This window comes from Hemitrygon akajei, chromosome 7 (genome assembly GCF_048418815.1).
Source record: "Hemitrygon akajei chromosome 7, sHemAka1.3, whole genome shotgun sequence".
Classification (NCBI taxonomy): domain Eukaryota; kingdom Metazoa; phylum Chordata; class Chondrichthyes; order Myliobatiformes; family Dasyatidae; genus Hemitrygon; species Hemitrygon akajei.
This window is the reverse complement of record NC_133130.1, coordinates 13,752,282-13,770,867: the sequence shown is the minus strand read 5'-3', so window position 1 is coordinate 13,770,867 and position 18,586 is coordinate 13,752,282. Positions and strand designations below refer to the sequence as shown.

Here is an 18,586-nt window from a genome sequence, read left to right as displayed (position 1 = left end):
TAGAATCATAGAGAAGTACGGCACAGAAACAGGAGCTTCGGCACATTAGTCCATGCCAAAACCACTTAAACTGCCTACTCCTAATAAGAAAGAACATGAAAAATAAGAGCAGGAGTCGGCCATCTGGCCCATCGAGTCTGCTCTGCCATTCAATAAGATCATGGCTGCTCTGGCCATGAACTCATCTCTGCCTACCTGCCTTTTCCCCGTAACCCTTAATTCCCCTACTATGCAAAAATCTATCCCACCTTGTCTTAACTATATTTACTGAGGTAGCCTTCACTGCTTCATCGGGCAAAGAATTCCACAGATTCACCACTCTCCGGGAAAAGCAGTTCATCCTCATCTCTGCCCTAAATCTACTCCCCCGAATCTTGAGGCCATGTTCCCTAGTTCTAGTCTCACCTACCAGTGGAAACAATTTTCTTGCCTCTACCTTATCTATCCCTTTCATAATTTTACAAGTTTCTATAAGATCTTCTCTCATTCTTCTGAATTCCAGTGAGTACAGTCCCAGGCAACTCAATCTCTCCTCATAGTCTAACACTCTCATCTCTGGAATCAACCTGGTGAATCTCTGCACCATCTCTGAAGTCAGTAATACATCCTTCCTCAAGTCAGGAGACCAGAACTACACACAGTACTCAGGTGTGGCCTCACCGGTACCCTATATAACTTCCCTGCTCTTAAATTCAATCCCTCTAGCAATGAAGGACAACATTCAATCTTCCTTCTTGATAGCCTGCTGCATCGACAAACCAACTTTTTGTGATTCATGCACAAGCACTCCCAAGTCCCTCTGCACAGCAGCATGCTGCAATTTTTTTACCATTTAAATAATAATCTGCACTTTCATTTTCCCTTCCAAAGTGGATGACCTCGCATTTACCAACATTGTACTCCATCTGCCAGACCCTTTCCCACTCACTTAACCTATCTCTATCTCTCTGCAGACTCGTCGTATGCTCTGCACAATTTGACCTGCACCTGGACCAGAGCTCTCCATATCCTTACACTCCATGTACCTATCCAAACTTCTCTCAAACTTTGAAATCCAGCCACTTGTGCTGGCAGCTCTTACCACACTGTCACAATCCACTGAGTGAAGAAATTTCCCCTCATGTTCCCCTTAAACTTTTCACCCTTAAGCCATGACCTCTGGTTGTAGTCACACCTAACCTCAGCAGAAAAAAATCTACTTGCATTTACCCAATCTATACTCCCATAATTTTGTATGCCTCTATCAAATTTCCTCTCTTCTATCAAAATGACCTCCCATACTCAAAGCCATGCTGACCATCTTTAATCAGTCCATGTCCCTTAGAACAAATTTCTACGTTCTAAAGTACACAGTTCTAACCTATTCAATCCTTCCTCATAACTCAGGTCCTCCAAACCCGGCAACATCCTTGTAAATTTTCTCTGCGTACTTTCAAACTTGTTTACAACTTTTCTGTAGGAAGGTGACCAAAGCTGCACATAATACTCCAAATTAGGCCTCACCAGCGTTTTATACAACTTTAATGTAACTTTCTGTACTCAATACTTTGATTTATGAAGGCCGAAAGCTTTCTTTACAACCTGATCTAACCGTGATACCATTTTCAGTGAATTGTGCTGCCCGTGTCAAACACGCAGCTAGTCCTGTGTCCCTCCACCAGGATGTCCATCATTGACCTTGCGAGCTGGTGCGGAGCGCTTTGGTCGAGGGTTACGGTAGCCAGAGTTGAAATGCCGTCTTGGTGCCCAGTAAACACCAGCGAGTCGGGGGCGGGGCATGGTGACGCCGGCAAAGATGGCCGCCCACATCCGGGCATGCAAGATGGCGGCCCCCACGTCTCACACGGGTGGGTAGGGGCGGGGCATGGTGACACCGGCAAAGATGGCCGCCCACATCCGGGCATGGGAGATGGCGGCCCCCATGTCTCAAACGGGTAGGTAGGGGTGGGGCATGGTGACGCCAGCAAAGATGGCCGCCCACATCCGGGCATGGAAGATGGCGGCCCCCATGTCTCAAACGCAGCGTTGCTCGACCCCACGCGCGGTTTAGACTTACAGGCTCTGGCGAAATGGCCCGGTTTTCCGCAGCTGGAGCAGGTCGCTTCTCGAGCTGGGCAACGGTTTCGAGGATGTTTCTCAAGCCCACAGAAATAACGCAGCTTTCGCTTGGTCAAGTTCGGGGAGTGTGTGGAACCGCGACTGGCAGCGGCGTTGGCGAATTCGCTCGCGGGAACCGGTGGCGGCGGGGTCGGAGGTGTCCACGGAACCGGCGGGGAATCGCGTGGCTGGACAGCGTCAGCGTTGTGCAGAGCAGCCTCCAGCATGTCGGCCGTCTCGATCGCCGAGCGTAAGGTAAGATCAGCATTTTCCAGCGGCCGCTGGCGCACATACACTGACCTAATTCCGGTCACAAAGGCGTCTCGTACCAAGAGTTCCGCATGCTGTTCCGCCGTGAGCGTTTTGCAGTCACAAGTCCGCACGAGTGCCTGTAGAGCTCGGAGAAATTTGGTGGACGACTCCACAGGGCGCTGTCTGCGCGTGGCCAAGCGATGTCTGGCGTAGACGGCGTTCACCAGCCACAGGTACTGTCTTTTGAGGGCATCAAGCGCCCCTTCGTAGGTCAAGAGGTCCCTGATGAATGAATAAACTTTTGGGGCGACTCTCGAGAGGAGAATTCTGTGCCTAACAGCGGGGTCAGTTGCACGAACCTCCTCCAAGTATGATTGGAAGCATGCAAGCCAGAATTCAAAGGCAAGAGCTGCTTCAGGGTCTTGGGGGTCCAAATCCAATCTTTCCGGACGTAAAACGGTTTCCATGTTTTAACTTCCAGTCAATAAAATTGATGCACCATCAATAACTCACTCTGAGATGTAAGAAACGAGATATCGGCTTTTATTGACTGGAAGAATAAACAACACTACATCCTGGAGAATGAGGCCAGGCTCAGGCCTCAATCGCCTTTATACAGGGGTCTGTGGGAGGAGCCACAGGAGCAGTCCGGACAGGTATATGTAGTTCACCACAATCTCTCTGCTCTACCACACTCCTCAGTGTCCTACCATTCACTGTGTAAGACCTACCCTGGTTGGTCCTATGGAAGAGCAAAACCTCACACTTGTCTGCATTAAATTCCATCTGCCATTTTTCAAACTGATCCAGATCCCAGTTTAAGACACGATAACCTTCCTCATTATCCACCACACCCCCAATCTTGGTGTCATTTACAAATTTAATGATCCAGTTAACCACACTATCATCCAGATCACTGATATAGATGACAAACAACAAAGGACCCAGCCTGGATTCCTGTGGCACACTGCTAGTCATAGGCCTCCAATCAGAGAGGTAATTCATCTACTATCACTCTCTGGCTTCTCCCTCAAAGCCAATTTACTACGTCATCTGCAATGCCAAGCAACTGAACCTTCTTGACCATCCTCCCATGCAGGACCTTGTCAAATGCCTTATTAAAGTCCCTGCAGTCAACATCCACTGCCTTACCCTCGTCCACTTTACTGGTAACTACCTCAAAAAGCTCTTATAAGATTGGTTAGACATGACCTCTCACACACAAAGCCATGCTGACTATCCATAATCAGTCCATGTCCCTTAGAATACCTTCCAATAACCTCCCCACAACTGATGTCAGACTCACAGGACTATAATTTCCTGGTTTATGTTTAGAGCCTTTTTGAAACAGTGGAACAACATTGGCTATCTTCCAATGGTACCTCTCCTGTCACTAAGGATGATTTAAACATCTCTGCTAGGGCCCCGTCAATTTCTGTACTTGCAACCAGTAGGGTCCATGGGAACACTTTGTCAGGCCCTGGAGATTTATCGACCCTGATCTGCCTCAGGTTAGCAAAGACCTCCTCCTCTGTAATCTGTACAGGATCCGTGAAGTTGATGCCACTTTGCCTCACTTCTATAGATTCTGTACCCATCTCTCGAGTAAATACAGATGCAAAGAATTCATTTAAGATCTCTCGCATCTGCTTTGGCTCCAGAGGACCAATTTTGCCCCTCGCAATCCTTTTACTCTTAACATACCTGGAAACATAGAAACATAGAAAACCTACAGCACAATACAGGCCCTTCGGCCCACAAAGCTGTGCCGAACATGTCCTTACCTTAGAAATGATCAAGGGTACCCTGCAGCGGATAGTGAGGTCAGCTGAGAAGATCATCGGGGTCTCTCTTCCCGTCATTACGGACATTTACACTACACACTGCATCCGCAAAGCAATCAGCATTATGAAGGACCCCATGCACCCCTCATACAATCTCTTCTCCCTCCTGCCGTCTGGGAAAAGGCACCGAAGCATTCGGGCTCTCACAACCAGACTGTAACAGTTTCTTCCCCCAAGCTATCAGACTCCTCAATACCCAGAGCCTGGACTGACACCTTGCCCTATTGTCCTGTTTATTATTTATTGTAATGCCTGCACTGTTTTGTGCACTTTATGCAGTCCTGGGTAGGTCTGTAGTCTAGTGTAGTTTTTTTTCTGTGTTGTTTTTTATGTAGTTCAGTCTAGTTTTTGTACTGTGTCATGTAACACCATGGTTCTGAAAAACGTTGTCTTATTTTTACGATGTACTGTACCAGCAGTTATGGTCGAAATGACAATAAAAGTGACTTGACTTGACTTGACTTGAAGGGTTAGCCATAGCCCTCTATTTTTCTAAGCTCCATGTACTTATCCAGGAGTCTCTTAAAAGACCCTGTCATATCCACCTCTACCACTGTCACTGGCAGAACATTCCATACACCCACCACTCTCAGTAAAATCTAGCTCTGACATCCCCCCGAACTTACTTCTAAATACCTTAAAACTATGCCCTCTCATGCTAGCCATTTCAGCCCTGGGAAAAAGTCTCTGACTATCCACAGGATCAATGCCTCTCATCATCTTATACACCTCTATCAGGTCACCTCTCATCTTCCGTCGCTCCAAGGAGAAAAGGCCAAGTTCACTCAACCTATTCTCATAAGGCATGCTCCCCAATCCAGGCAACATCCTTGTAAATCTCCTCTGCACTCTGTCTATAGTATCCACATCCTTCCTCTAGTGACGTGACCAGAACTGAACACAGTACTCCAAGTGGGGACTAACTAATGTCTTATACAACTTTAACATTCACTCACAGCTCTTGAACTCAATCCCACGGTTGATGAAGGCCAATACACGGTATGCCTTTTTAACAACACTGTCAACCTGTGCAGCAGCTTTGAGTGTCCTATGGACGTGGATCCCAAGATCATGATGATCCCCCACACTGCCAAGAGTCTTACCATTAATACTATATTCTACCATCATATTTGACCTACCAAAATGAACCACTTCACACTTATCTGGGTTGAACTCCATCAGCAACTTCTCAACCCAGTTCTGCATCCTATCAATATCCCTCTGTAACCTCTGACAGCCCTCCAGACTATCCACAACAGCCCCAACCTTTGTTTCATCAGTAAACTTACTAGCCCATCCCTCCACTTCCTCATCCAGGTCATTTATAAAAATTACAAAAGGAGGGATCCCAGTATATAGCCCCATTAATGTGGTCATACATTTCTTATTTCTCAGTTCCACCCATCACTAGTTGAGTCCTTCTGTCTGGCCTGACGGAACACTGCTGTGACATTTACCCTGATTATTAATGCCACCCCTCCCCCTTTAATCCCTCTCACTCTGCCATGTCTAAAACAACAGAACATCGGACTATTGAGCTGCCAGTCCTACCCCTCCTACAAACAATCTCACTAATGGCTACAGCATCATAATTCCAAATGTCCTGAGCTCATCCGCCTTTCCAATGATACCTCTTGCACTGAAATATAGGCACCTCAGCACACTGGTCACACCCTGCTCAACCTTTTGATTCTAACTTTGTCTGAGGTCTGACCAACACCTGCCTCCACAACCTCTCCGCTAACTGTTCTAGCACTCTGGGTTCCCATCCTCCTGCAATTCTAGTTTGAACCCCGCCGTGCAGCATTAACAAACCTTTCTGCCGAGGTATTAGTCCCCGTCCCACCCATGTACCCATCCAAATTTCCTTTCCTCATAAGACATGCCCTCTAGTCCAGGAAGTGTCCTGGGTAAATCTCCTCTGCACCCTCTCTAAAGCTTGCAAGTCCTTTCTAAAATGAGATGACCAGAAATGAACACAATATTCCAAGTATGGTCTAACCAAAGTTTCATAAAACTGCAACATTACCTTGCGGCTTGTGAACTCAGTCCCCTAACTAATGAACACACCATTCACCTCAGTAACCATCCTACCAATTTGTGCAGCTACTTTGAGGGATCTATGGACCCTAGGATCCATCTGTTGCTCTATGGCATATCCTGCAAATCCACATAGCGCTCACTCTGATGGTGAAAATTCCAGGGTATCCCGACACACTCAGTGACATCCCAAGTGGTTGACCCATTACCCTGAATCCTTGCCTGCGTGGCAGGACACTGAGGTTCCTCCTCCCAGTATCTCTCACTATCTCACTCCCATTCTCCTCCCCTCACCCTTCCCCACCTGCTCTCCCTCTCCCTCTCCTTCTCCTTTTCCCTCCCTCACTCTCCCCTTTCAGTTCCTCTCTCTCACTGACTCTCTCTCCCTCTCTTTCTCTCTATTTCTCTCCCTCTCCCTCTCTTTCTCTCTCTGTCACACTCTCTCTCCCTTTCTCCCTCTCTTCTCACGCTCCCCTCCTATCACCCCTCCCCCTTTCCCTCTCTCTCATCCCTCACCCTCTCCTTTCCCCTCTCTCTCCCTCTCCCTCTCACACTCTGCTCCCTTCACCCAACCTCCCACTCTCCCTCTTCCTCCTTTTCCCTCTCTCTCTTTCCCGCTTCCTTTCCCTCTTCATCTCCTGTCACTCACTCTCTCCCCTCTCTCTCTCTCCTCCCTTTCACTCTCACCCTCTCCTCCCCTCACCCTTCCTCCTCCCACTCTCCCCTCTTTCTCCCTCTCTCCCTCCCTCACTCTCTCCCCCTCCTCCTCTATCTCTCCCCTATCCCTTCCTCTCTTTCTTCCTCTCTCTCCCCCTCTCACTCTCCCCCTTCAACCCTGATCCTCCCCTTTTCCCTCTAGCCCTACATCTGTTTCTCTATCCCTCTCTCCCGCAGTTTCACCCTCTCTTTTCTTTTCCCTCTCTCCCTCCCTCCCTCTTTCTCCTGTTTTCAGTCCCTCTCCCTCTCCGTGTGTATGTCTCTCTCTCTCCCTCGCTCTTCTCCCTCTCTCCTTCCCTATCACCATCCCTCTCCACCCTCTCTCACTCCCCCCTCCTATTATCCCTCCCCCTCCCCATCTCACTTACTGTCCCCCTCTCCCACCTCTTCTCCCTCTCTCCCTCCCCTCTCTCACTCACTTTCTCCATTTCTCTCCCTCTCCTCCCTCTCTCTCTCTCTCACCCTCTCCTCTCCACTCCCTCCTGCTTCCTCTCCCTCTCTCCCTCCATCATTCTCTCTCCCTCTGTCAGTCCTTCTCCCTCTCCTGCCCCCCACGGTCTCTCCCTTTCTCTCTCCTTCCCTCTCTTCCTCTCTCTCTCTCTCTCTCACTCTCCCTTTCCCATCCCATCACATCTTCCCCCTCCCTCTCTCTCCCTCTTTCTAACCTCTCTTCCACCTCCTCTCCCACTCTTTCTCCCTCGCTCCCTCCCTCACTCTCTCAGTCCCTTTCTCCCTCTCCCTCCCTCCCTCTCTCTCTCGCTCACTGTAGCTGCCAACGCTCTCATCCATAATTAACAGCTTCCCTGACTGTATTGAACCCAGTGGAGGTGTTGGATCCCTCCCATGTTCCCCTGACAATGTGCATGACTTAATGAGCCAGCACATGCCGTCGATTTTCAATCAACTCCTCAAAATCAGTGGGATAAACGTAGGCGTAGAACTCAAAACCCAACAGCTCAGGAACAGTCTCTTCAGCACCCCCCCCCCCCCCCCTTGCCAGAACTGAACACAGTGCTAAAGTAAACCTAATTCCTTCTGGCTGCACCACACAATCTCCCTTTGTCCCGGCATACTCATGTTGCCTGTCTAATGGCCTCTTAAACACTGTGATCTCACTTGCATCCACCAGTGATTCTGCAGATGCTGGAAATCCAGAGCAACACATAAAAAATGCTGGAGGAACTCAGCAGGTCAGGCAGCATCTATGGAAGGGAATAAACAGCCGATGTTTCAAGCCAAGACCCTTCATCTATGTAACAGACTAGCCTTACACCTGTCCTTTAAACTTTACCCTCTCACCTTAATGCATGTCCACAGGTATTTGACATTTATACTCAGGGAAAATGTTCTGACTGCTTTCTCTCTGTCTCTCATGATGTTATCAACATCATCTCTCAGAGGGTGGTGAGAGTGTGGAACGAGCTGCCAGCACAAGTGGTGGATGTGGGTTCAATTTCAACACTTACAAGAAATTTGGACAGGATGGGGACTAATACCCCAGTGGAAAGGTTTGTTAATGCTGCAGAGTGGGGTTCAAACTAGAGCTTCAGGGGGAAGTAACCAGAGTGCCAGAACAGTCAGTGGAGAGGTTGTGGAGGCAAATGTTGGTCAGACCTCAGACAAAGTCAGGAATCAAAAGGCTGAGCAGGGTGTGACCAATGTGCTAAGCTGCTTATATTTCAGAGCAAGAGGTATCATAGGAAAGGCGGATGAGCTCAGATCATTTAGAATTATGATGCTGTAGCCATTAGTGAGACTCCCTTGATCTGTAGGAACAGCATGTAAGGCAAGTTTTTCACTCTGTCTTGGTACATATAACAATAAATCAACTTACCAAGTTACAAATGGACAGGGTACAACATGGACCCTAATCCTACTGTCCCGATTTTCCTGGCTATGCTATAGAGAGTGCAGAGGAGATCCCTCAGGGTGCTGCCTGGATTGGAGGACTTCAGTTATGGGGTGAGTTTTTATGAGATTGGCTTGTTTTTCCTGGGGTGAAGGAGGCTGAGGTGTGACCTGATAAAAGTATACGTAACTATAAGGTATTCCATCTGGGTAACCCCCAACCTGTCAGCATTAATATCGATTTCTCCTTCCAGTTTTTTTCCTTTTTTTTTCTTTTCCCCTCACTCATCCCTCTTCTTCTATTTCCCATTATGGCCTCTTACTTCTATTCCTCACCTGCCTATTACCTCCCCCTGGTGTCCCTCCTCCTTTCCCTTCTCCTATGGTCCATTCTCCTCTCCTATCAGGTTCCTTCTTCTCCAGCCCTTGACCTTTCCCTCCCACCTGGATTCACCTATCACCTTCCAGCTATCCTCCTTTCTCCCTTCCCACCCCCCACTTTCTTATTCTGGCATCCTCCCCCTTCCATTCCAGTCCTGAAGAAGGGTCTCTGCCTGCTGCCTGGCTTGCTGGGTTCCTCCAGCATTTTGCGTGTGTTACTCTGATTTCCAGCATCTGCAGAACATTGTGTTTATAATTATAACAGGCATAGATAGGCTACAGAGTCAGAATATTCTGTGATACATGACTCTGTGGCTCTACCCATCTTATTGGCCCGAATCACAATAACTATTGCATGCTGAATTTCAACAGTTAGTGGATAGAGAGGACCACAGAGTGTAGGGGATTGTGGGTAAAATAGCAACCATCAGCAATCAGGCCTGCTCAGAATTGTAATCATCTTCAGTCCTAATCCCAGAATTTGGGGTCATGGACAAAGCAGTGGCTGATTGGCAGGAGGCAAAGTATGGGATTAAAGGGAGCCTTTTCTGGTTGGCTGCCAGTGACTAGTGTGTTCCACAGGGGTCAGTGTCAGGACTCAATTCTTTTTTACATTACATGTCAATCATTTGGATGATGGAATTGAAGGCTTTGTTGCAAAGTTTGCGAAGAGGTAGATGGAGCTAGTTTTGAGAAAGTAGAGAGACTACAAAGGACTTAACAGATTAGGAGAATGGGCCGTAAAATGGCAGATGGAATACAGTGTTGGGAAGTGTATGGTCATGCACTGGTAGAAGAAATGAAAGACAATTTTCTAAATGGAGAGAAAGTGCAAAAACTGAGGGGCAAAAGGTACTTACGAATCCCTGTGCAGGATTCTCTAAAGGTTAATTTGCAGGTTGAGTCTGTGGTGAGGAAGGCAAATGCGATGTTACCATTCGTTTCAAGAGGGCGAGAATATAAAAGCAATTATATAATTTTGAAACTTTATACAGCACTGGAGAGGCCTCACTTGGAGTATTGTGAGCAGTTTTGGGCCCCTTATCTTTGAAAAGATGTGCTGAAACTGGAGAGGATTCAAAGGAAGTTCACGAAAATGATTCCAGGGTTGAATTCCTTGTCATATAAAGAATGTTTGATGGCTCGATGGGGCAAATGCCTAATTCTGCTCCTATATCTTACAGCCTTGTGGAATTTCTTTAGCCAGGAATTCATTGCCACAAGCAGATGCGGAGGCCAAGTCTTTATGTATTTTTAAGGCAAAAGCTGAGAGGTTCTTGATTGGTCAGGACATGAAGGGATACAGGGAGAAGGCAGGAGATTGGGGCTGAGAGAAAAGATGGATCAGCCATGATGAAATGGTGGAGCTGACTCAATGGGCCGAATAGCCTAATTCCGCTCCTATATCTAATGCTCTTATGGTTATCCAGCACAGAAACAGGCCCTTCAGTTATCACATCCATGTTGTTCAAGTCAGCTTCTCTGCATTTGGCCCCTATCCCTCTAAAACCAGGGATTCCCAAACTTTTTTATACCATGGACCCCTACCATTAACCGAGGGGTCCTTGGGCCCAGGGTGGGAACTCCTACTTCAAATATTTCCTGTGCATGTATCTCTCCAAATGTCTTTTAAAATGTTGTAATGTCCTAATAACGCATCCACGAATTTCAGGGTTATTTAGTGCATACATACTTACATACTTTGATAATAAATGTTCTTTGAATCTTTTGAATCCTCACTAAACGAAAAGTTAAGATTCTCAATTGAAAGAAATTCCAGCAGTGAGTGTACACACACACACACGGACAAACTCCACAGGTGAAGCAGCATTGATGTTTTGGGCTGAAACCTTTCGTCAGGATGCCTCTTAAAAATAACTGGGAGATCTGCCTCTTAGCATAGCCATTAGTGTAATACTTTACAGTGGCAGCTGTAAGATTGGGGTTCAATTCCCACCAGCGTCTGTAAGGAGTTCGTACATTCTCCTTGTGATTGTGTGGGTTTCCTCCAGATTCCTACCATATTCCAAAGGTTAGGGTTAGAGAGCTGTGGGCATGATATGCTGGCTCAGGAAGCATGACAACTCTTGCAGGCTCTCACTGGATGAGGTTTCGGGGTACTTGGTGACTAATGATAAAATAAGTCAAAGTCAGCATGGTTTCTGTAAAGGGAAATCTTGCCTGACAAATCTGTTAGACTTCAAGCATGGTGGACAAAGTGGATGTCATTTACTTCGATTTACAAGGAATTTGATAAGGTGCCACACATGAGGCTGCTTAACAAGATAAAATCCTATGGCGTCACAGGAAAGATACTGGCATGTGTAGAGGAATGGCTACAGGCAGGAGGCAGCGAAACTTTTCTGTTTGGCTGCCAGTGACTAGTGATGTTCCTCAGGGGAGTGTAGTGGGACCATTACTTTTTACATTGTTTGTCAATGATTTAGATAATGGTATTGATGGCCTTGTGGGATTTGTGATTACAAGTAGGATTGATAAAGGGGATACAGTGGATGTTGTATATTAGGACTTTGAATAAAGAAGGCCTTTGACAAGGTGCCACACATGAGGCTGCTTACCAAGTTAACAGCCCATTGTATTACAGGAAAGTTACTAACATAGTTAGAGCATTGGCTTATTGGTAGGAGGCAGCAAATGGGAATAAAAGGATCCTTTTCTGCTTGGCTACCAGTGACTAGTGGTGTTCCACAGCGGTCAGTGTTAGGACCACTTCTTTTTATGCTGTATATAAATGATTTAGATGATGGAATAGATGGCTTTGTTGCCAAGTTTGCTGATGATACGAAGGTTGGTGGAGGGGCTGGAAGTGTTGAAGAAACAGGATGCTGAAAGACTTAGACAGATTAGGAGAATAGGCAAGAAGGTGGCAAATTAAATACAATGTTAGAAAATGCATGGTCATGCACATTGGTAGTGAAATAAATGTGTGAACTATTTTCTAAATGGGGAGAAAATCCAAAAATCTGAGATGCAAAGTGACTTGGGAGTCCTTGTGCAGAGCACCCTGAAAGTTAACTTGCAGGTTGAGCCCATGGTGAGGAAGGCAAATGTCATGTTAACACTCATTTCAAGAGGTCTAGAATACAAGAACAAGGATGTGATGCTGAGGCTTTATAAGACACTGGTGAGGCCTCACCTTGAGTATTATGAACAACTTTGGGCCCCTCATCTTAGAAAAGATGTGCTGGCATTGGAGAGGGTCCAGAGGAGGTTTACAAGGATGATTCCAGGAATTAAAGTGTTATACAAGGAATGTTTGATGGCTCTGGGTCTGTACTCACTGGAATTCAGAAGGATGAGGGGAGGATCTCATTGAAACCTTTCAAATGTTGAAAGGCCTGGACAAAGTAGATGTGGAAAGGATGTTCCCCATGGTGGGAGAGTCTGGGACAAGAGGGCACAGCCTCAGGATAGAGTGGCGCCCTTTCAAAACAGAGATGCAGAGAAATTTCTTTAGCCAAAGGGTGGTGAATTTGTGGAATTTTTTGCCACATGCAGCTGTGGAGGCCAGGTCATTGGGTGTATTTATGGCAGAGATTGATAGGTTCTTGATTGGACATGGCATCAAAGGTTACCAGGAGAAGGCCAGGAACTGGGGTTAAGAAGGGGAAAAAAAGATCAGCCATGATTGAATGGCTGGGCTGACTTGATGGGCCAAATGGCTTAATTCTGCTCCTATGTCTTATGGTCTTATGATACAAAATAGGTGGAGGGGTAGCTAGTGCTGAGGAAGCAATGCAATCGTGACAGGACTTAGACAAACTGGAAGAATGGGCAAAAAAGTGGCAGATGGAATACACTGTTGGGAAATGTAAGATAATTCATTTTGGTAAAAGGATCAATAGTGCGGACTATTATCTAAATAGGGAGTAGCTTCAAACATTAGAGGTACAGTGGGACTTAGGAGTCCTCGTGCAAGACTCCCATAAGGTTAATTCACAGGTTGAGTCTGTGGTAAAAAAGGCATATGCAATGTTACCATTTATTTCCAGAGGAATAGAATATAAAAGCAAGGAGATAATGCTGAGCCTTTAGAAGACATTAGGCTGCACTTGGTGTATTGTCAACAGTTTTGGGCCCATATCTCAGAAAGAACGTGCTTTCCTTCAGCATTTTGTGTGTTATTCCGGACTGCAACATTGCAAACACCCTCCTACTTTAATGCCTACTGTTAGACTTGCTGTTTGTTATATTTTTAGCTGAATCTCTCCTGGAGAGAGAACTGATCAGCAAATATTTTATTAATATAGAGACTAGAGGGAGCCTAATCCTTCCACAGTATTGAAAAAATATGGAAGATATGAGGCTCAAACCAGGAGCAACTGCAATGGCAGATCGATCACTTGGGCAGGAGCTGTAAAAACAGCCGTGAATATGGTCTCTGTAAAAAGAGGTTTTTTTCTTGTTTCAGTGGGTCAGGTGCTGGGTCAAGCAAAGACCAAGAACTACATGCTGACTACAGCCTATTTTATCATGTGCCTCCATGCACTCTGAGACCTCATCCTTAATAACCCACTCCAACAACTGCGGTCAGACTAACTGGCCTATAGTTTCCTTTCTTCTGTCTTTCTCCCTTCTTGGAAAGTGGAGTGACATTTGCCATTTTCCGCTCTTCTAGAACCATTCCAGAATCTAGTGATTCTTGAAAGATCATTACTAATATCTCCATGGTCTCTTCAGCCACCTCTTTCAGAACCCTAGGGTGTACACCGTTTGGTCCAGGTGACTTATCTCCCTTCAGACCTTTCAGTTTCCCAAGAACCTCCTCCCAAGCAACGGTAACTTGACACACCTCATGACCCCTGTCACCTGGAACTTCCATCATTCTACTAGTGTACTCCGCAGTGAAGATCAATGCAAAATACTTATTCAGTTCATCTGCAATTTCCTTCTACCCCATTACTACTTCTTCAGCATCGTCTTCCAGCATCCAATATCCACTCTTGCCTCTCTTACACTTTATATATCTGAAGAAACTTCTGGTATCCTCTTTAATAATATTGGCTGGCTTATTTACATAATCCATCTTTACCTTCTTAATGACTTTTTTAGTTGTCTTCTGTTGGTATTTGAAAGCTTCTCAATCCTCTCACTTCCCACTAATTTTTGCTCTATTATATGCCCTCTCTTTGGATTTTACACTGGCTTGACTTCTCTTGTTAGCTATAGTCATGTCATTTTTTCTTTGGAATACTTTTTCCTCTTTGGGATGTATATATCCTGTGCATTCTGAATTGCTTCCAGAAATTCCAGCAATTGCTGCTCTGCCATCATCTCTACCAGAGTTCTTTTCCAATCAATTTAGCCAACTCCTCTCGCATGCCTCCCTAATTCCCTTTACTCCATAGTCATCTGACTTTAGCTTCTCCTTCTCAAATTTCAGGTTGAATCTGATCACATTATGATCACTTTCCCATAAGGGTTCTTTTACCTTGAGCACTCTAATCAATTTTGGTTCATTGCACAACATCCAATCAGAATAGCTGATCCCCTGGTGGGCTCAACCATGAGCTGCTCTAAAAAGTCCTTTTCGTAGGCAGTCTAGAAACTCCACCTCCTGTAATCCAGCACCAATGTGATTTCCCCAATCTACCTGCATATTGAAGTCCCCCATGATTACTGTAACATTGCCCTTGTGGCATGCACTTTCCTTCTCCCATTGTAATCTGTAGACCACATCCTTACTGTTCTTTTGGGGTCTGTATACAACTCCCATCAGGGTCTTTTTACCCTTGCAGTCCCTTAGCTCTATCCACAATGATTCAACACCTTCTGACCCTATGTCACCTCTTTCTAATGAATTGATTTCATTTTTTAGTCAACAGAGCTATCCCCTCTGCCTTCCTGCCTATCCTTGGACATTAAGCTCCCAGCTATAATTTTCAGCCATGATTCAACGATGCCTACAACATCATTCTTGCTTCTCTACCTTATTCCGCATACTCCGCTCATTCAGATGTAACACCATCAGTCCTGTATTCACCCTTTTCTATTTTGTTTGCATTTTACATTACAACTCATCCTATTTACAATTTATCCCTATCAACAGCATCTCCTCACTACACATTGCCTCTGTTTGTAAACCAGCTCCCTCATCTTCAGCACTCTTATCCACCTTTACTACGATACTTCTTGCATTTAAACACAGGCAGTTTAGGACACTAGTCGCACCATGCTCAAACTTTTGATTCATAACTCCGTGTGAAGTCTGACCCACATCTGCCTCACTAACCTCTGCACTAACTCTTCTGGCACTCTGGTTCCCATCCCCCTGCAGCTCTAGCTTAAATCCCACCGTGTGGCATTAACAAACCTTCCCTCTAGGAAATTATTTCCCATTCAGTTCAGGTGTAAACCGTCCCTTCTGTACAGGTCCCACCTTCCCTGGAAGAGAGCCCAATGATCTTGTGCATTCCTTCCTACACCAACTCCTTAGCCCCATATTAAATTGTATAATCTTCCTAATTCTGGCCTCACTAGCACATGGCACAGGTAGCAATCCTGAGATCACTACCTTTTAACATAGCACCTAACTCCCTGAACTCTCCATGCAAATCCTCGTCACTCATCCTACCACGACTTCTGGCTCTTCACCCTCCTACTTAAAAATGCTGAAGTCTCAATCCGAGATAACCCAGGCCCTGACACCCGAGAGGCAACATTCCATCCGGGAATCTCGTTTTCGCCCATAGAACCTCCTGTATGTTCCCCTGACTAACAAATCCCCTGTCACCACAGCAAGCCTCTTCTCTCCCCTTCCCTTCTGACTCACAGAGCCAGACCCAGTGCCAGAGACCCAAGCACTGTGACTTTCCTCTGTTAGGTCATCCCCCCGACAGTATCCAAAGTGATATACCTATTGTTGAGGGGGATGGACACAGGGATACTCTGCACTGGCTCCTTACCCCTTTCCCCTTCCTGACTGTCACCCACTTTCCTGTGTTCTGCATCATGGTGTAACTACCTCTGTACACATCGTGTCTATCAACCCCTCAGCCTCCCGAATGATCTGAAGTTCACCTAGTTCCAGCTCCAACTCATTAATGCGGTTTTTTTTTAGAAGCTGCAGCTGGATGCACCTCTTGCAGCTGTAGTCGTCAGAGACTCTGGAGGTCTCCCTGCCAGAGGAGCATTTCACTATCCTGCCCGTCATCCCTACTGTCCCAGCTGAGCAGGTAACACGAGCTTTTCTTTCTTCTGCTTTCTCTGACTGAAGCGTCTCTTTAATGAACCGTTAAAGAGCTGAAGCCTTGAGTCACCACTCTGTCTATGTCCACTCTGACTCTGGCCACTGACTTTGCCCCACCTTCCTTTAATTTGCTCTTATTAATCAATCCCAAGCGATGAATAGTCGCTGGTCAAACCTCTATTACACTGCCATGACCCACTCCTGCCTTTTATTCTCGGTCAGTGGACCTCCTGTCCAAACTTCCAATGTCTGGATTGGCCGCTGATCAAAGCTCTGTGGTTGAAGGGTGATAACTATTCCTGAACCTGGTTGTGGGGGATCTCAGGCTCTGGGTACCTCCTTCCTGATGGCAGCAGTGAGAAGACAGCATGGCCAGGATGATCTTCACCCACCCAACAGATGCAAGGCGAGGGTAATAATTGCTGCTTCTATCCCAGTGAATCCAAACCTGTTTTCAGTGCCGCGTTAACACTCGGGTCCTCCTCCGCTTCCTCCAACCCGCCCTCCCACCACTCGAGTCAGCGCTAGCCCGTGCACGCGCAGAGGGTGTGGGGTGACCGGGGGGTGCAGAGCGACCTACCAGGAACAGCTGCAGCAACAGCACCAGCAGAAGCAGCAGGCATTGGGTCTGTGACTGGGCGACGGCGGCGGCTCGGGGCAGCCTCCCCCGCTCCTCGGCTCCGGCCTCTTCCCCATCACTGCTGGCTCCGAGCCGACGCACTACAGGGAGAGAGGATGGGGAGGGGGAGAGGTGAGTGAAACAGCTGATCCTTCACCTGGGTGACCTCTGTGCTCGAGGTATTGTCGACCACAAGGCTGATACAACATGGACAGGCATGCTGACACTTCCCCTTTCACCTGGTGATTTGGGCTCACTGGCGTAATCCCCTAACCTTTCACCTCATGTAAGTGGGGTATAGTGAAAATCTTGCCTTGCATACTGTTCAGGCACATCAATTCAACTGAGTTAGAATAGTGCTTCCTAAAGTCAGCGATTTCACCCCACTGGGGGTGATAAAGATAAAGGAGGCAATACACACAAGATGCTGGAAGAACTCAGCAGGCCAGGCAGCATCTATGGAACATCCTCCATCCTAGTCAATATTTCAGGCCAAAACCCTTCGGCAGGACTGGAGAAAGAAAGCTGAGGAACAGGTTTGAAAGGTGGGGGGAGATGAGAGGAACACCAGGTGACAGGTGGAACTTGGAGGGGGAGGGATGAAGCAAAGTTGATTGGTGAAAGAGACAGAAGGCCATGGAAGAAAGAAAAAGGTGGGAGGGGGGAGCACCAGAGGGAGGTGATGGGCGGGCAAGGAGATAACATGAGAGAGGGACAAGGAGGGACAATCGTGAAGGGGTGGGGGAGGCATTACCAGAAGCTTGAGAAAGCGATGTTCATGCCATCATGTTGGAGGCTACCCAAACAGGATATAAGGTGTTGTTCCTCCAACCTAAGTGTGGCCTTACCCCGACAGTGTTGGAGGCCATGGATGGACATATGGGAATGGGAAGTGGAATTAAATTGGGTGGCCACTGGGACATCCCGCTTTTTCTGGAAGATGAGCATAGATGCTCGGTGAAGTGGTCTCCCAATCTACATCAGGTCTCACCAACTTACAAGAGGCCACACCGGAAGCAGTGATTTCTCAGACTTCCAGTAATGCCTCTCCCTCCCCCTTCACCATTTCCCATCCCCTTGTCCCTCTCTCATGTTATCTCCTTGCCTGCCCATCACCTCCCTGTGGTGCTCCTCCCCCACCCCTTTTTTCTTTCTTCCATGGTCTTCTGACTCTTTCACCAATCAACTTCCCAGCTCTTTGCTTCATCCCTCCCCCTCCACGTTTCACCTATCACCTGGTGTTTCTCTCTCCCCTCCCCCCACCTTTCAAATCTACTCCTCAGCTTTTTTTCTCTGGTCCTTTCGAAGGGCCTCGGTCCGAAATGTTGACTGTACTTTTTTCCATAGATGCTGCCTGGCCTGCTGAATTCCTCCAGCACTTTGTGTGTGTTGCTCAGATTTCCAGCATCTGCAGATTTTCTCTTGTTTGTGAAGATAAAGGAGGCAGTGTGGGGGATGGGGTGCTTGATAGCAAGGGGGCAGCCTAGGGATCACAGGGTTAATTTAAGAAATATATTATTTATTGCAAGCAATTGATCCTCAGTGCTTTATAATCAGGTAATGAGCAGGTAATCACCT

The 18,586-nt window shown here is 46.8% G+C and overlaps 1 protein-coding gene across 1 annotated transcript in view; it reads right to left on the bottom strand.

The window, feature by feature from the left end:
* Window positions 1–18,586, bottom strand: part of LOC140730116 (uncharacterized) — a 125,697-nt gene that overhangs the window by 43,561 nt on the left and 63,550 nt on the right. Inside the window, exon 5 of the mRNA XM_073050252.1 lies at window positions 16,970–17,109. Coding sequence (XP_072906353.1) covers window positions 16,970–17,109 — 140 coding nt within the window. The remainder of the gene's footprint in view (window positions 1–16,969; window positions 17,110–18,586) is intronic.